At 47.4% G+C, this 20979-nt stretch overlaps 1 protein-coding gene across 9 annotated transcripts in view; it reads left to right on the forward strand.

Moving 5' to 3' along the window:
* SPECC1 (sperm antigen with calponin homology and coiled-coil domains 1) overlaps nt 1–9074 on the forward strand; it is a 249111-nt gene extending 240037 nt beyond the window's left edge. For 3 of the 9 annotated variants that reach the window (XM_036296313.1, XM_036296312.1, XM_036296308.1), the window contains exons 15-16: nt 2379–2438; nt 8279–9061. In XM_036296313.1, coding sequence (XP_036152206.1) covers nt 2379–2438; nt 8279–8368 — 150 coding nt within the window. In that variant the 3' untranslated portion in view covers nt 8369–9061. Of the gene's footprint in view, nt 1–2378; nt 2439–4369; nt 4608–8278 lie in introns of those variants that run through there. The other 6 variants (XM_036296309.1, XM_036296315.1, XM_036296314.1 and 3 more) reach the window with 6 other exon arrangements.
* Nucleotides 9075–20979: the final 11905 nt, after the last annotated feature.

Here is a 20979-nt window from a genome sequence, read left to right on the forward strand (position 1 = left end):
GGGCGCAGGCTCAGTGCTCCCTGCGCTGCCTCCACGGGCGCAGGCCCGGTGCTCCCTGCACTGGCCTCCATGGGCTCAGGCCCGGTGCTCCCTGCGCTGGCCTCGGTGGGTGCAGGCCCAGTGCTCCCTGCTCTGTGTCCATGGGCACCGCTTCTGCCTGGGCATACTCTGTGCCCCCAGCAGTGGTCTCTCCTGAGGGCCTCTCTGCAGTGCCCGGGGCAGTGCTCTGATGGAGAGAATTAGGGTGACATGTGGTCACCCCTCTCCCTAATGCTCCGTGCCACACTGCACAGTTCCCGGTGTTCTGAGACGGCGCTTCCCATTATCCACTTCTTCCTCAGTGCTCTCTGCTTAGAAAACACCAGCAGGCCCATCAAAACCCAGCGGAGGGGCCTTGGGGGACCCGTATAAAACCTCAGGCTTAGAAACACCTGTTCCTTAGACTTATTAGTGATCAAAGAATGCAAGTTAAAACAATAAAATATTCTTTTTAGCCTGTCACAGTGGCAGGGACTTTTGATAATCATAGTGTTCTGTACAGGTGAGGGTGTGGGGAAGTGGGCACATACATTTTTGCTGAAATTGGAAGTTGCTGTAACATTTTAGAAAGCAGTTTGCATTAGTGGTAGCCTAAATCTGGCTTACAAAGCCTCTCCTCCCCAAAACTAACCAAAAGGAATTTAGAAGTAAGGACCAAGGCCTCGTTAGCGCCCGAACAGGAGAATCTAGCCGCAGTCCAGGCCGAGTTAGAGCGAGCCAGGAGCCCACTGGCCGCTCCTCTCCACAGCTCGGAGTGTGTGTGGAAACGTGGCAGGCGCCCAATTCATGCCCATTCACTGCCCTTCATTTGGAGGAAGAGCGCTGGCGCTTGGGCCTGCTGACCGCAGATGACCAGCTTGGCACACCCCCGGCCGCGGGGGAGGACGGGCTCCCTGGGCCTCGCACCCAGCGCTGGAGCCTCACTCTCCAGGCACCAGATGTGCGGGCAGGGCAGCTGGTGCAGGCCATGGGCACAGAACATGTACAAAGTCTAAATGGGTAGAATTGCTAAGTCTACTGGAACATAAAACATGAATATGTACAGAAACACTTGCCTCCCAATTACACTTACTTTACTAAGCTCATTAAATGTAATCCTAATGACTTTCAGATAAATTATGGAGGGGAGGACGCATGACCCAGTGATTCTTAAATGCGTCCAGATGAAGAAGCATCAAGAACAACCAGAAAGAATCTCACAAAGAAGCAACAAATTAGGGGAAAATTATTATGGAGCAGGACCTTTAAAATTCCAGGAAAATTATTTTCACCCTCGTTATTGACCAAGTGTGAGGGTACAGAGGGAACTGTTCCTACGTGAATGTTTCCAGAAAAGGTGCCTGTCCCACCCCCTTCTTCAGAAGGAAGCCAGAGTACGCCCTCCCAGGGATTGTGTGGAAATGGCATGGGGTTCTGAACGACTCCAGCCTGAAGATTCGCAGGGTGGTGACAGGGCTGGGTCACAGGAGAATCCTCTGTGGGAAATGCGTTAGTGACACGGCATCATGACGAACTGTCGAGAAGGAAGTGCAGTTGGGGTGCACTACTTTGTCAGTGCTGTTGGTTGTTTCTGGTTTTCAGAATTATCCTATTAAGAGAGGAGAGAAGACTTAAATGTGGTTATAAAAAAGGAACTGAGTGTTACCAGTTTCAATAATTTAAAAAGTAAAACCTGACAAGATGAAGGAACTTCCTCATTGTATACAGTGGAGTGAGGAAGTGCTGTCCATGATTGATGGAATAAGAAATGGAGATACAAGGGTATTATTTAAAGTCACAAACATAACTCATAAAAGAACGAAAAGTAGCCATGTGGCTGTAAGGAGGAAAAGGGAGAGGTGCATGACAGCTGAGTCCTCACTTATTCCGGGAGGAGGTGTTATTTTAGAAATCAAGGAGCAGTGTGTGAGGGTGTCGCCGAAGAACCAGGGACAGGCATCAGAGAGGCTCTCCCCGGGACCCAGGACGGGGGAAGAGCAGCTTTCCCACTTGGTTATATGTAACTGTGTGGACACATGACTTTGATGGTTTAATATAGCACCATGATTCAGCAAACAGCTGTTGACACACAGCAGAAGTATAAGCCCTGTATCTAGACAAAGTAAAAAATAACAGAATTAAGAAAAATGTATCTGATAGTCAGGAGTCAGTATTGTCATTTTTAGTGACATTTGTAACCTGACAATTTTTTTTTTCTTATACTGAGACCATTGTTTGTATATTTGGCTTAAATTTTTAAGTGACTTACAGGTTTCTTATATGGGAATGTCCATGGTGGTCTTAGCAAAAGCTGTATGTTTTTAGTTGGTAATTCCAGTCTCCCTGTCTTTTCACCTTAGAAAAGGAATCTCTTGTTGGCATTTGAAGCAGCTGAAAGTGTAGGCATTAAGCCCAGCCTGGTAAGTATCCTCTTTTGTATCCTTGTTATATTTCAGTCTAATCATGTGAGGAAGAACTCTATGTCGTTACTGACAGTTTCTTACAGAACATAGACATACATTTGTTGAAGATTGGAAATTGATCCCTCATGATCTCTAATACAAAATTACCCAGTTGGTCAGACCATGTATGATTTAGAGAGGCTTTTTTAAGTCCTTTTGTAAATATGTTTGTATTGGTTTTTTAGAGAAAGAGGAAGAGAACGAGAAAGAGAAACATCAATTGGTTGCCTCCCGTAAGTGCGTGCCTGACTGGGGACTGAACCGGCAACCTGGGCATGTGCCCTGACTTGAACCAGCGACCTTTCAATGCATGAGCTGTAGTAAAAATCAAAGCCATGAGGCACAGCTGACACTGGCAGCCCCAGGGCTGGGGCTGGGGTAGTGGTAGAGGGCCTGGAGCAGTGAGTTCCTATGGGTATTGTTTCACACCCACACAGGGACAGGTGAGGCCCTGAGCTCCCATGAGCAGAGCTGAAGTACCGAGCCCTGCACAGAACCAAGGCTCACAGAGTGCTGCGCTTCTTAGTGAGAGCGGGTGGAAAACTCCACCTGCCCGCCAGGGAGGTGCGATAAGGAAGTTTGTTCTTCCCATCAGATTTTTTGTGGCCAAAAAAAGGGGGGAAACCTCCTGTAAGAAAAGGAAACAGCCAGATGAGGTTTAGAATACAGAATTGTAATTCCTGTGTGCAAGAAGCCCCTAGTTTACACTATCTCTAGTTCAAGAAGCTCCTTGGCTAGTAGTACAATGGTTGCTGGAAATATGCTAACAAGACAAACTTTAAAAACACTCAAAAAATTGATCTATTTGAGCTTGTCAGCAGACACAAGAAACAAGAAGTTCGTCTACTAGAACCTAAGGTTATAAAACAGAAAGAGGCTACAGAAGACTATGTTTAAACATGTTAAGAGATCAAAGGAATACAAATCATAAGAAAGGAGCATGTTATTATTTTTAAAAAAAGATTTGGGGAAATAATCAAATAAAACTTTGAGAAATGAAAATTTGGAATTAGCAATACCAGTTGGCTTGAAAAACTAATTGGTTAGCTATGGAAGAAGAGAGAACTACTGAACTAGAAAATAGATGTAAAAAAAATTGCCCAGAACATAAAACAGAAACTTTAAAAAAATGGAAAATAATCCTGGCCAGTTTGGCTCAGTGGTTGGAGCATTGGTCTGCACACTGAAGAGTCACAGTTTTGATTCCTGGTCAAGGGCACATACCTTGGTTGCAGGCTCAATCCCTGACCCCAGTTGGGGTGCATGGGGAAGACAACCAACGGATGTGTCTCTCTCACATCGATGTTTCTCTCCCCCCCTTCTAAAAAAATTAATGGGAAAAATATCCTCGAGTGAGGATATAAGAAATGAAAAATAGCCCTGGCTGGGCGGCTAGTTGTGGTGGGTTTGTTTCCCAGGCAGGGCACATACCTAGGTTGCAGGTTTGATCCCTGTTTGGGGCAGGTGTGGGAGACAACTGATCCATGATTCTCACATCTCTATCAGTTTTTTAAATGGAAAATATAATAAAGGGGTTATATAAGTTAGTGTGTATTCAACATCAAGAAGTGGAAAACCCACCTTGGCCCGTTTTTCTCAGTGGTTCAAGAGTTGGCCTATAGACCAAAGGGTCCGAGGTCAATTCCGGGTCAAGGACATGTACTTGGGTTGCAGGCCCGATCCTGGCCCGAGTTGGGGTGTGTGCAGGAGACAACCGATCAATGTTTCTCTCTTTGTCTCTCTCTCCCTCCCTTCCTTCCACTCTCTAAAAATCAATGGAAAATAAAATATCCTCAGGTGAGGATTAATGGAAAAACAAACAAAAAAAGAAATGGAAAACCCAGCTAGCAGTTGCAAATGCCATAAAGATGTTTTGTTTTGTTTTTTAGTAAGAAACCCAGTAGTTTCAGGCACTGCTCAGTGTTGAAATCAAGGGCCCAAGTGCTGCTTCTCTCTACTTCGCCACCTCTCATGTTGGCTTTTCCTCCCCGACTTGCTACTGGCTCTGTGGTTGAATGTGGATGCCGGGCGCCTGACATCACTCCCATCTGCGGGCAGGAAGGAGGGACGGGATAGAGCAAAGCCTCGCACATTCCCCTCTGACCAGGAAATCAGAGTCCCTCCAGCTCATTGGCATTCCTCTCTCACATCGTCACTTCAGCCACCAGGGAATTGACAAAGTGAGCAGATAGTATTTTCTTTAACGGGAAGCCTGCAAGGGAAAAAGAGGATGGGAATCACCTAAGAGCTAAGAGACATGGGAGGTAAAGTCGGACAGTGACTTCGTCCCTAGTCAGGTAGGAACTCCAGAAGAAGAGAAGTGGTGCCTGAAATTTTCCCAGAATGATGGAGACTACAGATTCTTAATGAATCTCAACAGGATAAATAAAAAAAAATTCATTCAGACGAATAATAACTAAACTGCAGAAACAGCATAGTAAAGGGAAGTAATCTACGAATGATTTCTACTAACCAATAATTTAAAAAACAATCTAGTGGCTTTAGCCGGTTTGGCTCAGTGGATAGAGAGTCAGCCTGCGGACGGAAGGGCTCTGGGTTCGATTCTGGTCAAGGGCACGTACCTCAGTTGCAGGATCCTCCCTGGCCCAGGCCCTGGTCAGGGCGCTTGCAGGAGGCAACCCATCAATGTGTTTCTCTCACATCGATGTTTCTCTCTCTTTTTCCCTCTCTCTTCTACCTTCTTTAAGAAATCAATGGGGGGGGGGGGGGGAGAATGGGAAAACATCCTTAGGTGAGGATTTAGAAAAACAAAAATAAAAAATCTAGTAGAAAATTGTCAAAGGCTAGAATAGCCAACTCACAAATGGCCAGTGACCATTTTAGACGATGTCCAGTCTCATTGGGACCAGGAAAATCTAAGCTGAAATACAGTGAGGCCACGCGCAGCCCTCGGGCGGGGAAGCTGAGCCAGGGGAACGGGAAAGGACAGCTGCCGGAGAACCCTGAGTCCCATGAATGCTGTTTGCCAACATGTCTGAAACAGAATGGACAGTTTTCTAAAGAAATGGAAATATATTTCAAATATTAAATGTAAATCTTTCTCCAAAACTTAGAAGTAAGTAGAATTTGGACCATTAAAAATGTTGAATTCATTGTTTAAAATATCGTCATACACACATACCCAAAACCAAAGCCCACATTCTACTAACCTGTTAAGAAACAGAAGCCCTAGTGTGTGCATCCAAGTGCAGAGAATTGAAAGTGAGGAGGAAGCTCCCCCTTCCCCACCCCTCTCCCCGGCCCCCGGAGCCTGATTTCTCTTCCTCTGAAGCACTAACAGCTAACAAGTAACAGTAACTTACATCAGGAATCAAAGATGCAATGAGAACTTGTTAGAAGTTATATTATGTACAAGAATACATCTTTGTTGTATTACAGTTAATAGTTGCTTCTTTTTACTTTAGCATTTTTTCCTAATTTTCATCTAATGTACATCAGACGTTGGTGAGAGCTAGGCAGCGAAGGAGACCTTGCGTTGGCCTAATTGTCAGAGTCAGAAATTCCATTTTCCAAGGCCTGTGAGGAGCTGCTGACAGCATGATTAATCTCAGAAGCGTTTAGGGATGTTTGTGAGCAATTTCACCAGTTCCTGTCATCAACAGAATAGAAACTTCCTATGTTATTAATTTTTTATTCACTATCTTGATGTAGATTGGAAAATAATATAATTACTCCTGACACTTTTAAAATGCATCCCATCAGAATGGACAGCAATACCCATCCCAGGCTTTTGATCAAGTTCTGCTGTTAAATTAGTCAGAAAAGTGCTCACTTATACGTGTACATTCAGCTAAATTCAGGTTTCTGGGTGTAGCGTATGAGTAAGGATGAGATTTTTTAAAAGTGAAAGCACTACTCTGTTCCCCAAAAGTTAGCAAGCATTCCCCTTCGGCCGGTGGAACACGGAGGAGTTTCAGCCCATCGCGTGACACAGGTGAGGCAGGCTCTGCGGCATTGCTGCTGGGCCTGCGAAGGGCCGAGCGCGTGCCCACCGGGGCCGGGCTGCCCATAGACAGTCATGCGTCAGCAAGTGAAGACATTCGGTTCTTCCTTGCCAGCCTGTGTGCCTTCAGGGTCTCTCCGGCCGCGTGGCACCGGCAGGGACGCTCAGCACAGGGTCGAGTAGGAGAGGGGAGAGGACCGCCTGCCTGTCCCTTCGCCTGACCTTAGAGGAAAGTTTTCCATTCCTCTCCACTAACTTGTGGCTTTTGGTGTCTGTTCTGTATCATGTAAAGTAAATTCCCTTCTATTTCTAGAGATTTTAGAGCTTTTTCATTAATGGTTATTAAAGTCTGTGTAATGCTTTTCTGCATCTGTTGATAGGAGCGTGTGCTTTCCTTATTTAGCCTGTTGATATGAATCATGCTAATTGACTCCTGGATGCTGAACCAGCCTTGACTGACCATGATTCAGTCTGCTCATATTTCTTTTATTGAGGATTTTTGTGTCTGCATTAATGTGGGAAGTTGATCTGTAGTTTTGTGGTAAAGTCTTTGTCTGGTTTGGGTATTAGGGTAATGCTGGCTTCACAGAATGCATTAGGGAGTGTTCCGTCCTCTTCTGTTTCCAGAAGAGATTGTGTAGAATTGGTTTTATTTCTTCCTTAAGTAGTTTAGGCAGGAGACTTTTTGTCCTTATATTCTGTGAAAACTTTCTCTTTCAATTTTTCTAGGTGTATGTGTGTAGAATGTTCCACTTACTCCTTCTCCACCCCTTTCACGACCAGTGATATGCTGATCATTTCTTAGTGTCACCAGGAAGCAGAATCAGTGAACTGTATTTAGATGTTGAGCCAGGAATGCTGGGCTCCAGGCTGTGCGGAGCCCAGCCTTGCTCTCCGCTGCGCTTGTTTCTGCCTTTACTTCGGGTCCTTCCCCTGCTTTCCTGTGGCCACGAGAGAATCCAAGTTTAGCCCCAAGTGAATTGTCAAGCACAGTGAATGGCACGGATTTCAGGCAACTTCCAGCCCTGTTGCCTGGCACTTTCTGGCCTCTGGTCTCTACCTGCTTGTTGCTGACTAAGTTGGGGCAGAGGGGTAACCAAAAAGCATTGCATGGTAACAGGATTCTGGTAAAACAAATGCTTGCATTTTAAATTGGTTGGAAGATTTAGAGGTAATCCCATTCTTGGAATGCATCCTAAGGCACTAATTCAACAGAAGGAAACAAAACCACCCAAAGATGCTTATTGCAGAGTGTGTGATGTGACGTGAACACAGCTGCCCCTCGAGTACTGGGAGGTAGCTGGGCACTGGGAGATGGCCGGGCACTGGGAGGTGGCCGGGTGCTGGGAGGTGGCCGGGCACTGGGAGATGGCCGGGCACTGGGAGGTGGCCGGGCGCTGGGAGGTGGCCGGGCGCTGGGAGGTGGCCGGGTCCTGGTAGGCGGCCGGGTGCTGGGAAGTGGTCAGCAGTTCCCTCAGCAGTGGCAGTGGCAGTGTGGGAAGCAGGTGTGGCATCATAGGGAACCCAGAGAAGGGGAGACCCTTAGGAAAACGGAATTAGGGTGACTTCCTCTTTTCACACTTTTTTTAAAGCTGCCATGTTGTTAACAGGTGAGCAGGGTGGAGGTCATGTACCATGTTTTTAAAAGGGAAGGTGTCTTCTGAGTAAGAAGAAAAAGCTTTTCTTTTCCCCGATCACGTTTCCCACTGCCTTGGTGCTGCCTGCACCTGCGCCTCCCCGGGTGAGAGGTTCTCACAGCGCAGCCCTGGCCTGGGTCTGAGCTGCTTTGTGGGGAGGGTGCGTGGCGCCCGTGACCTCTCCCTTCCTCCCGCAGGAGCTCAGCGAGATGCTGCACACAGACCGGCCGGACTGGCAGAGCGTCATGCAGTACGTCGCCCAGATCTACAAGTACTTCGAGACCTAAGCCTGCGGGGCCCGCCAGCCGCCACCTGCCATCGTCCCGGAAGCCCCGGTCACTCCACAGGCCCTGCTTTCACGGCCACAGCCTGGCCGCTGGGTTTCAAAGGAAGGTTCCATCCAGCGGTCCAACTGACAAATGAGACAGAGCTGGCTGCACCGCGCACCCACCTTGAATTGAGATGCATTTGGGGTGTGAGTTGGGGAAGCTTTGCTCTCCCAGGGCCTCCCTCCTTCCAGACCCAGGAGACCCTAGGGTGGCATGTGCAGCTGTGTGGCCTCCCCTGGAGCCGCCCTGAGATTGACAGGGACAACCGGCACTTCCTGCCAGTCCCCTCGTTACCAGCGTCCCGGCTTTGGCCTTTAAAAAAACCTTGCCCTTCTACCCACCCACTCCCTCCAAAAACAGCCAACAAAAGATAAGCATTTGTAGCCTGGAACACGTGAACCCTGCCGTCTGGGGTACGCTTATGGTCTAGGTATCAGCGGCACAGCTAGGCCTTGGTCACAGTTTGAGACCACTGTCCTGCACATGCTGTGTGGATGGAAGATGGTCATGGGAGAATGAGAAGGAGCCCCTGGGTAGCTCGCTTCACTGTCCCTGTGGGGGCCTCCAGGTGGGCTCTGGCTCTCCGGGCGGCGGTGCAGGTGGGAGCCTGGCTCTCCGGGCGGCTGTGCAGGTGGGAGCCTGGCTCTCCGGGCGGCGGTGCAGGTGGGAGCCTGGCTCTCCGGGCGGCGGTGCAGGTGGGAGCATGGCTCTCCGGGCGGCGGTGCAGGTGGAGCCTGGGTCTCCGGGCGGAGGTGAAGGTGCGGAGCCTGGCTCTCCGGGAGGCTGTGCAGGTGGGAGCCTGGCTCTCCGGGCGGCGGTGCAGGTGGGAGCCTGGCTCTCCGGGCGGCGGTGCAGGTGGGAGCCTGGCTCTCCGGGCGGCGGTGCAGGTGGGAGCCTGGCTCTCCGGGCGGCTGTGCAGGTGGGAGCCTGGCTCTCCGGGAGGCTGTGCAGGTGGGCTCTGGCTCTCTGGGTGGCAGTGCAGGTGGGACCTGGCTCTCTGGGCGGCGGTGCTGGGACTGGGTCACTTGCAGCTGCCTGTGCTCATGCCGAAGGGAAGCTGCAGTGACTTCACCTCCTCCATCTGTCCTCCCATTTGCTCCACTCCCATTCTCTCCTACACACGCTTGTCCCATGTGCAGAATTGACCGACAGGAAGCCACCCGTGTGAAATCCCTGTGTCTGCTGGGGTTGGGGGTATTTGTGCAGTGAAACAGCCTACAGGTGTATTTCTTGGGATACTGGGCAGACAGCAAATTTAAACATTTCAACTTTAGGCTTGTTTAGCATTTAGTACTTCAGCTGGGCTTCGTGTTCGCATGGCAACAAGGGTGGGCAGAGGCGGAAATGCAGTTTCTCTGCTCTTCTGGGCTCACTCTAAGTGACAGCAGAGCCCCCTCGAGCGCCCCATTCGCCTGGGAGTTACGCTGAGCAAGTAGCCACCGGTGGTTCTTCGGTGTTCCTGGCGGCAAATAAAGGCACATTGCATGGCAAGTGGGGTGCGGTGCACATAAGTAAATTGGGGTGAATTCATCAGTGCCCTTCACTTGCTAATGAAGGTGCCCCGTAGCTGTGTGAGTGCCCCCAGACAAGGGTCATTGTCACATTGTTACAGCAGCGCTCTCCCTGCTTACGTCAATCTCATGGTGGGCGCTGTCCCAGCCGGGCTGGAGGCTCCAGGCCCAGCTCTGTCCTGGGAGAGGCGAGTTCGCCCTCCCTCCAGGCCACCCGGCAGGCCCGCCCCGCCGCCCTCCGCGCTGTGGAGGTTCTGGGGCACTGGGGAGCGCCTGGCCTGCCCATCAGGTGTGGGGCCTGCATGTTGTCTGAATCCCTGAGCCAGAGAGAGCAGCTTCGTGGCCACATGGGGCCTGGCAGGTGCTGCTGCTGCTTTCACATCTGGCCCTTGCTGTCCAGTGGAGGCGGAGGTGCCGTCCAGCAAGTCCCCTCCTCCTCGAATGAGCAGGGGAAAGCGGGACACTTGCCTCTCCCACTGCTTCTGCCTGCTCACCACCGCTGTGGGGGCGGAGCCCGGGCTGGTGAGGGCGGTGCTGGCTCATCACCTCGAGGCTTAGTGCAGGAGAGACCCTGAGGCCTTGGGATGGGAGGGGGGTCAGCACTGTCAGCGCCTGGTGCAGTGACTCCCATGGTGATTCAGCACAGGCTCTGGGCAGAGCGGAGCGGGGTGGGGGTGGGGGGTGCCTTTTCCCCTCCCTCCATGCCCGTCCTGCTCCCTGCAGGTTAGAAAGGGGGAATGTCATACAAAAGGAAGGCCATGTGCCAACTTATTTTTATAATTCAAGGAAGTTCCTTTACCACCATTTTGTTGCTGGTGGGCACGCGTGGAGGGGCGCGTGTGTCCTGTCGGACAGCACAGTGGCTGAGCAGGTCTGGCGCTGGGGGCCAGGCCGGCCGCACTGCAGGGTCTGGGGAGAAGCTGTCCCAGCGGGGCTGAGCCACAGAACAGGGTTTTTAAGTGTGTTTTTAGTTGGAGAGCTCAGAGCACAAGGGGAATGTGGGAAATAGATAAATAGAAAGCGGGGCGGCATCAGCGAGTTGTGTCATTTCGTTTCCTGTCCTGAGGTTTTCAGAGGCTACAACAGCCATGTTTCTCCCATCTTCCTTCAGGCACTGCTCAGTCATTTAAAAGTACTTGGTGGTTCTGCAGACCCTATTTTTAATGTATTATTTTTATATAAAAAGCACGTGCGATATGCAAGACCCATAAGAGCAGGCGGGGTTTTTAAAAGACATAGAAGTATGGTCTCTGCACCGGGGTGGTGTCGTGGCCTTGAACTGTGGTTGGTCTCCGGCACTGCCGAGCCTTGCCGCCCGGGGTAGCGTCTGGGGAATCGCACACGCACACTCCCCCACCCGGGCCCCCCCTCACTGTAGAAAGGGGCGCAGCCTCCGGGATTCCTTCTCCATCTGTTGTTGTTCACAGCTTTTGTTGGTGCGCAGGTGTTACACAAAGTGCACTTCCCACGGCGCTTAGCCGCCTGGCACTTAGCCGCCTGGCGCTTAACCGGCCGGCGCTTAGCCGCCTGGCGTCGCAAGAGGTTCTCAGCCGCCCTCTTCCCCGCTGAGGCGGGTGCGGCGATGGAGGGTTCGGGTCTGTGAAAACCCCTCTGCCAAATGCAGCCCCAGTTCTTCCCCTCCCAGAGCTGAGCCATTTGAGACGACTGCCAAGGGCATGCAGTAAAGGTGTGACCTGGCTGCCTTTTCACTAGTGAGTGTGTTTTTAATATCCCAGAAGCCCGAGTTTGCTGGAGGTCGCCTCCCTGACCCGGTTAGAGTTGCTGAGGCCCTGAGTGCTCACTGATTCAACAATGTGAGTTGGATGCAGCGGACACACCTGTGGCCTCGTTGCCGCACAAGCTCACCCGGTGGTCCGAGCGTCCTCAGGGCAGGCCAGGCCAGCAGAGCTGGGTGCACGACTAACTGAAAGTGTATGATATGTGACTAATATTTCTAATAAATATATTTTGTTTCTGTCTGATTATGAATTTTTCCCAGTGACATTTGCTAATATTTTCTCCAGCTACCAAGTGCACATTCAGACTGTTTTCAAACGAGTGTCTCCGTGTCCTTAGGCCAGTGATGGCGAACCTTTGAGCTCGGCGTGTCAGCATTTTGAAAAACCCTAACTTCACTCTGGTGCCGTGTCACATATAGAAATTTTTTGATATTTGCAACCATAGTAAAACAAAGACTGATATTTATTTTATATATTTAAATGCCATTTAACAAAGAAAAATCAACCAAAAAAGTGAGTTTGTGTGTCACCTCTGACACGCGTGTCAGGTTCGCCATCACTGCCTTAGTCCTTGTTGGGCGGCGATTGCCCACGCAGCTGCCCTGAGCTGGCGTCACTAGAAGTTACCAGAAAGGACTGGGGTCCCCGCGGCTCCAGCCTCCTCCCCCTCACAGCCCTCTCCCAGGGAAGAGCATCCTCCGGCCGAGGTGCGCAGATGGGTGGAGAGCAGCCCCCGCTGCCCAGCTCAGCGTGAGCACAGAGGTCCTGGGAGAGCACACACGGGAGGGGAGTGTCTGAGACACAGGCAGTGCTCAGAGGATGTTTAGTGGTGGCGGGGGGGGGGGGGGGGGGGGGGGGGTTGGCACCAGTCAGTTGTGCGTGCTGATTGGCCAGGTATGTGTGCTGTTCAGGTGTCACTCAGAGGCTGTGCCACAGCAGAGGAGAAAGGAAGCTACCCCTTCTAGAATCCACTCCCCTGCTTCCCGGGAAGCCCCGCTGTCAGGGGCCTTTCCTGGGGAGCCCTGCATCTGCTCTGTGGGGCCTCTGAGGAGAGCTTCCCGCGCCCCCAGGCTCCGGATGCACCAGGACAGCAAAGGTTTTGTTGGTTCAACATCTGATTACCTGCAACCATGTCCTGCTGAGCACACGCACACGCACACAGGCGTTTGCTGATAGCCAGTGTCTGCGCCTGAAAAGTGACCCCTCAGTAGTTCCCCACTGTTTGGGGCCCATCAGGGAGGCCCGGACCCCCTGAACGAAGCACGTCCCCGGACATTTGTGTCAGATGCGTTGTCTGGCTCGTGCTGAATCAGGCATCCGGCAAGAAATTCCCAGCAGTGCCGATGCAGGTGGCATCCGCTGTGGATGGGGACTCTATGCGCCCAGAGGCCTAGCGGTCCCAGGCCATGGCCCCGGCGCCCCCCCCCCCCCCCCCCCCCCCCAGTGTGTGGCGCCTTGGGGGTTCTGGGCTCACTGCACTCACTGCACTTGGCCCCGGCAGGCAGGCCACGTTTTACTTGCTCATGATGCCTCAGCCTCCTGTATAATCATTGCTGGGTGCATCATTTTGCTTAATCCAGCTACGATGAACTCTCGTCCCGGCTTGGAATTCCCACGGAGCTCTGGGAGCAGTTGGCTCAGCGTCAGTCAGCCCAACAGCCCAGGCTCAGGGCAGCCTAGACCGGCCTTCCCAGCATGGGCCAGCGTGATGGCGAACATCCTGGAACTGCGGATGTGAGACCCTTGGGGAGAAACTTGAAACCGAATCGCCTGAAGATCTTCGTCATTTGTCCTTTTTGTTTTAAATATTTTTATTGAGTTTATTGGAGTGACATTGGTTAATAAAGTTATATAGGTTTCAGATGTACAGTCCTGTGATATAGTATCTGTATTTGTATTGTGTATTCACCCGAAGTCAAGCCTCCTGTCACCATGTCATCCCTTTACCCTCTCTTCCTCCCCTACCCCCTTTCCCTCTTTTAATCACCATACGGTTGTGTGTGTCTATGAGATTGTGGGGGACTGTTTCTCTCTTTTCCATGTCCCGCATGGAAAAGGAAACAGTCCATTTGCTGAGTGGAGGAGCTGGGGATTAAGAAATTAAAGAAAGACCAAGACGCAGAAATAGATTTTAAGCTGGGGCCAGGTGGGCGCCATCCTCTCTGATGGAGAGGCAGCAAAAGGCGGCCTGAGCCACACAGCAGGTTTATTTTAAAGGCCTGGATTTATATACCTAGTTCCGCCCCTGCCTGATTAACATGTCCAGCCTTACTGGGGAAGCATGTTCCCAGGGCGTGGCTCTGCCTATGCTCTGAGTTCAGCTGACAATAATTATAAGAAAATGCCTAGGTGCCTCCCAAGTGGCCCTCTACATGAGATGTTGGAGGTTTTTTCTTAATCTACACATTTTCACTCAGCCCCAAACCCCTCTCTTCTGACAACTGTCAGTCTGTTTCTGTTTTGTTTGTTTTGTTCATTAGATTCTACATATGAGTAAAATCACACACAGTACTTGTCTTTCTCTGACTGGCTTATGTCACTTAGCATAATATCTCCAGGTCCATCCAAAAAGGTAAGATTTTCTTCTTTTTAGGGCCGAGTAGTGTTCCATTGTGTAAATGTACCACAGCTTTTTTGTCTACTCAGCTACTGACGGACATTTAGGCAGCCTCCAAACCTTGACTCTTGTAAATAACACTGCAATGGACTCACGGGTGCATATTTACTTTTAAATCAGTGTTTCAGGATTCTTAGCATAAATTCCCAGTAGTGGGATTGCTGGGTCATAAGGCAATTTTTTGAGGTAACTCCGTACTGCTTTCCACGGCGGCTGCACCAGTCTGCATTCCCACCAACAGTGCACGGGGGTTCCCTTTTCTCCACAACCTCACCTACACTTTTGTTGATTTATTTGGAGAAAGCCATTCTGACAAATGGGAAGTGATACCTCATTGTGGTTTTAATTTGTATCTCTCTGATGATTAGTGATGATGAGCATCTTTTCATATGTCTATTGGCCATCTGTATGTCCTCTTTGGAGAAGTGCCTATTCAGATCTTTTACCCATTTTTTAATTGGATTGATTTTTTTTTTTTTTTTTTGCTGTTGAGCTATATAAGTTCTTTATAAATTTTGGATATTAGCCCCTTATCAGATGTATCATTGGCAAATATGTTCTTCCATTCAATAGGTTATCTTTTCATTTTGTTGATGGTTTCCTTTGCTGTGCCAAAACGTTTTAATTTGATGTAGTCCCATTTGTTTATTTTCTCTTTTATTGCCCTTGCCTGAGAAGATATGTCAGAAAAAAATATTGTTTCAAGAAATGTTCAAGATTTTACTGCCTATTCTGGATTTTTAAAAATTACTTTTTAAAATTGATTTTAGAGAGGAAGGGAGAGGGAGAGAGGGAGAGAAACAGCAATGATGAGAAAGAATCATTGATCGGCTGCCTCCTGCCGGCCCCACACTGAGGATCAAACCCACAACCCGGGCATGTGCCCTGACCAGGAATTGAACTATGACCTCCTGGTTCATAGGTCAACACTCAACCACTGAGCCATGCCGGCAGGACATCTTCTAGGATGTTTATCACTTTAAGTCTAAGATTTAAATGTTTAATCCATTTTAAGTTTATACGGGGTGAAAAGAGGGTCCTAGTTTCATTTTTTTGCATATATTTGTCCAGTTTTCTCAGTAACGTTTTGTCTTTACCCCATTGTATGTTCTTGCCTCCTGTGTCAATGTTAACTGACCATAAGGCTGTAGGTTTATTTACGGGCTCTATTCTGTCCATAGGTCTACATGTCTGTTTTTATGTCAGTGCCATGCTGCTTTGATTACTGAAGCCTGTAGAATAGTTTGCTATTAGGTGGCATGATACCTGCAACTTTGTTCTTTCCTCAAGATTACTGAAGCTCTTCAGGGTCTTCTGTGGTTCCATATAGAGTTTTGGAATAGTTCTAGTTCTGTGAAATATGCCATTGGAATTGCATTGAACTGCATTGAATCTATAGATTGCTTTATGTAGTATGAACATTTGTATGGTGTTAATTCTTCCTATCCATGAGCATGGTATGTGCTGCCACTGATTTGTATCTTCCTCAGCTTCTTTCTTTAGTGTCTTATAACTTTCTGAGTACAGGTCTTTACCTCCTTGGTTAAACTCATTCCTAGGTACCTTTTTTTGTTGTTGTTGCAGTTTTAAATGGGATTGTTTTCTTAGTTTCTCTTTCTGATAGTTTATAATTGGTGTATAAAAACATCACCGATTTCTGAATATTAATTTTGTATCCTACTTTACTGAATTTATCCATTTTAGCAGTTTTTTGGTGGAGTTTTCTATATACAGTATCATGTCACCTGCAAATAATAACAGTTTTACTCTTCCTTTCCAACTTGGATGCCTTTTATTTCTTCTTGTCTGATTGCTGTGGCTAGGATTTCTAGTACTATGTTGAATAAGAATGGTGAAAGCCGACTCCCTGTCTTATTCCCAATCTTAGGGGAAATGTAGTTTTTTCCCATTGAGTATGATGTTGCCAGTGGGTTTGTCATATATGGCCTTTATTACATTGAGGTATGTTCTCTCTATTTCCACTTTCCTGAGGATTTTTATCATAATTGGGCAATGGATTTCATCAAATGTTTTTTTCTGCATACATATGCTTTTTATGTTTCATTTTATTTTTTAGTATATCATATTTATTGATTTGTGGATATTGTAGCAACCCTGCATCACCAGAATAAATCCCACTTAATCATGGTGTGTGGTCTTTTTAATGTATTTCTTGATCTGGTTTGCTAATATTGTGTTGATTTTAACATCGATGTTCATCAGGGATATTGCCCTATAATTTTCTTTCCTGTAGTATCTTTATCTGGTTTTGGAATTAGGAACATGCTGGCCTCATAAAATGAGCTCTGAGTCTTCCCTCCTCTTGAGTGTTTTTGAATAGTTTGAAAAGGAAACCTGTTACAACTTCTTTGAATGTTTGGTAAAATTCGCCCATGAAGCCATCCAGTCCAGGACTTTTGCTGGTAGTTTTGTGATTACTGCTTTTATTTCAGTACTTGTATATGGTCTATTTAGATTTTCTGATTCTTCCAGATTCAATTTTAGAAGATTTTATCTTTCTAGGAATTTGTCCATTTCATCCATATTGTCCAATTTGTTGGCATATAGTTGTTCATAATATTTTCTTACAATCCTTTATATTTCTGTGGTGTCAGTTGTTACATCTCTTTCATTTCTGATTTTATTTATTTTGGTCCTCTCTCTTTTTTTTCCTTATGAGTCTAGTTAAAAGTTTTTAATCTGGTTTGTCTTTCCAAAGAACCAGTTCTTAGTTTCATTTATTATTTTTCTTGTACTTTATTTTTTACTTTTTATGTCTTTAATCTTTACTATTCCCTTCCTTCTACTTACTTTCGGTTTTGTTTGTTGTTCTTTTTCTAGTTCTTTTAGGCATAAAGTATGATTACTTAAGATTTTTCTTTCTTTTAGAGGTAGTTCAGTATTGCTGTGAATTTCCCTATTAGGACTGCTTTTGCTGTGCCCCATAGATTTGGGGTTGTCATGTGTTCATTTTCATTTGTTTCAAGGTAACTTTCGATTTCTTCCTTGAGCTCATTGGTGACACATTCATTGTTTAGTAACATGTTATTTAGTCTCCATGTGTTTGTGTGTTTTTCTATTTTTTTCTTTTTGTTAATCCTCACCCAAGGATATTTTTCCATTGATTTTTAGAGAGAGTGGAAGGGAAATGGAGAGACAGAGAAACATCGATGTGAGACAGACACATCGATTGGTTGCCTCCTGCACACACCCCGACCAGGGCCAGAGAACCTGCAGTCGAGGTACATGCCCTTGACCATAATCAAACCAGGACCCTTCAGTCCATGGGCCAATGCTCTATCACTGAGCCAAACCAGCTAGGGCAATTTTTTTTCATTTGTAAATGATACCTAGTTTCATACCATTGTGGTCGGAAAATATGCTTGATATGATTCTAATCTTGAATTTATTAAGACTTGTTTTGTGTCCTAACATATGGTTTACACAAGAAAATGTTCCTTATGCACTTGAAAATAATGGTATATTCTGCTGCTTTGGGATGAAATACTCGGAAGATATCAATTAAATCCTTCTGATCTAATGTGTTATTTAAAGCCATTTTTTCCTGGTTGGTTTTTTGTCTAGAAGATCTATCCATTGATGTTAATGGGGCGTTAAAATCCCCTACTGTAACTGTATTACTGTCATGCTCTCCCTTTATGTTCATCAAGATTTGCTTTATAAATTTAGGTGCTCCTATGTTGGATGCATAAATGTTTACAAGGGTTATTTCCTCTTGCTGGATTGATCCCTTTAACATTATGTAATGTCCTTCTTTGTCTCTTGTTATGGCCTTTGTTTTGAAATCTAATTTGTCTGATATAAGTATTGCTATCCCAGCTTTTCTCTTTTCATTTCTAGTTGCATTAAATATTTTTCCCATCTCTTTACTTTCAGTCTGTGTGTATCTTTTGTTCTGAGGTAGATCTCTTGTAGATAACATATATATGGGTCTTACTTTCTTATCCATTCAGCTAACCTGTATCTTTTGATTGGAACATTTAATCTGTTTACATTTAAAGTAATTATTGATAGGTACTTATCTATTTCCATTTTGCTCTTTATACTTATGTTCCTCTCTCTCTCTCTCTCTCTCTCTCTCTCTCTCTCTCTCTCTCCCCTCCCCCTCCCTTCCTCCCTCTCTCCTTTCTTTTTCTTAAAAAAGACTCTTTAACATTCCTTGTAATACTAATTTTGCGGTAATGAACTCCTTTAGCATTTTTTTGTCTGGGAAGCTCTATTTCACCTATTTTTTTCCCTTATTTTTAATGTTATCTTTGCTAGTTAGACTAGTCTTGGTTGTAGGTCCTTGGTTTTTATGTCAACCCCTTCTGACCTGAAGTGTTTCTGTTGAAACATCAGCTGACAGCCATATGGGAGCTCTCTTGTAGGTAACTGTCCTTCTCTTGATGTTCTTGGATAAAGATTTTCTTTATCCAAAAAAAAGAAATATTTTCTTTATCGTTAACCTTTCTTATTTTATTATGATGTGTCTAGGTGTGGGCCTCTTTGGGCTCATTCCATTGGGACTCTCTGTGCTTCCTTTGCCAGATTATGGAAGTTTTCAGTCATTATTTTTTCAAACAGGTCCTTGATCCTTTGCTCTCCATCTTCTCCTTCTGGTACCCATATGATGCAGATGTTGTTATGCTTGATGTTGTCCTAGATATCCCTTAGACTCCTAATTTTTTTAAAAAATTATTTTTTCTTTTTGTTGCTCAGCTTGGATGTTTTCTGTTATCTTGTCCTCTAAATTGCTGACTCAATCCTCTGCTTCATCTAATCTGTATTTGATTTTTTTCTAGTGTATTTTTTGAATTTTATTGATTTTTAGAGGGAAGGAGGGAGGAAGAGAGAGAAGGAGAAACATCAATGTGAGAGAAAAACATTGATCAGTTGTCTCCCTCATGTACCCCAACCAGGGATCGAACTCACAACTTGGGTATGTGACCTGACTGGGAATTGAACCCGCTACTTTTCAGTGCACAGGAGGATACTCCAACCAACTGAGCCACACTAACCAGGTCTCTAGTGCATTCTTCATTTCAGATATTGTATGCATTTCTGGGTGGTCCTTTTTTACTATTCCTATGCTCTTTTTAATGCTTACTCTCTCTAAGTTCTCACTGAGATCATCCATTCTTCCCCGGAGGTCCTTGAGCATCCATATAAGCATTGTTTTGAACTCTACATCTGGTATCTTGGTTGCTTCCATTTAGTTTAATTCTTTTTCTGGGGATTTCTCTTATTCTTTAATTTGGGCCTCTTTCTTTGTCTCCCCATTTGTCTGCCTTTTTGTGTTTGTCTCTGTATATTACGTAGATCTGCTATGACTCCCAAACTTGTTATGGTTGCTTTATGTTGTAGATGTCTTATGGGTATCAGTGGCACCATCTTCCAGATCACCTGAACTAGGTACTCCACGAATGCCTCTCGTGTGGGTTACATGCGCCTTCCTGTTGTGGTTGAGTCTTGAATACTGTTGGCCTGTTCATGTACTGAGGTTAGCCTCAGGCTGGCTGATTATAAAGATTACCTCAATCACAGTGTATTTCTCTCCTCCCTTCCTCTCTCTCAAAAATCAATAAAAATTTACAAACAAATCAACCTGCCCTGGAAATCCTCCGATGTGGACCCAGAACCAACACAACCAGTGGTGGGCTTCAGACCACCCCAGAACTTGACCCAACTAACCACACAATTGGCACACCCAAAGGGAGATTTTGGCAGGCACCAGACCCGCTGGGAACAGCTCTGCCTCGGTGGCCAATCACAGTCTGAAGCCACCACTGGTTGTGGGTCTACTTGGGAGGATTTCAGTGCAGGTTGGTACCAGACGCTGCCCATAACTTGCCTTGGGCTACCTGTCTGGAGCGACCACATGCTTTGCTGTTTGTGGCTGCCTCTACTGGGCCTGGGTGTGCATGGGAGAGGCCAAGCTATGTACAAAGGTCAGCTTTCTCCAACTCTGAGTCTGGGGCAGATCACTAAAAGGCCCCAAGGTCTGGCTCCACCTGTCAGTTGCTCCACCACCCATGAGGTTGCCTGGTCTTCCTGGACAGTCTTCCAAAGAAAGACTGTAGAGTGGGCCTAGACTGACTGCAACCTGCAGTCTCTCCCACAAGGCATGAGCTAAACAGGGCAGCGCACCTGGGGGTTAGGAGGCTGAGGCTAGTGGGTCTCCTGCTTGGGGAAGCACAGTCAGGCATTCAGTGGCGGGGTTGCGGGGAGGGGAATGGCCCCTATGTTCTGCCTGTCTACCACCCTAGCTTCCCCAGAAGGAGCTCACTGCGGCTTCAGCTTGGGTGCAGCCAGCTGGCCCTTCTGCAGAAGCAAGGTCAGCAGGGCGGGGCCGCCGGGAGTCAGAAGGCCAGGGCAAGTGAATCTCTTGGGGAAGTGGTGCCAGCTGTGCTCGCAGGTAGGGCAAGGATGCCGCCATCCCTGCAGTACCCAGTGCCCATCTGAGTCCCCAACAAGAGCCTCCCCGGGGGAAGCACTCTGAAGGTCCCAGCTCTGAGCAGCACTCCAGTCCCCCTGTGGGACTGAGCTTAGCAAGGCAGGGCCCTGTGAATGGGAAGGACAGGCCAACTGAGTCTCCAGTTGGGGGGAGTCACTGGCTGTGTATGCGAGAGGGAAGAATGGCCCCCCCTTCCAAAGCTACACAGCTCAGTGACTGTCTGAGTCTCTGCCAAGAGCTTCTCC

Source organism: Myotis myotis, unplaced genomic scaffold, assembly GCF_014108235.1.
Source record: "Myotis myotis isolate mMyoMyo1 unplaced genomic scaffold, mMyoMyo1.p scaffold_m19_p_29, whole genome shotgun sequence".
Lineage (NCBI taxonomy): Eukaryota > Metazoa > Chordata > Mammalia > Chiroptera > Vespertilionidae > Myotis > Myotis myotis.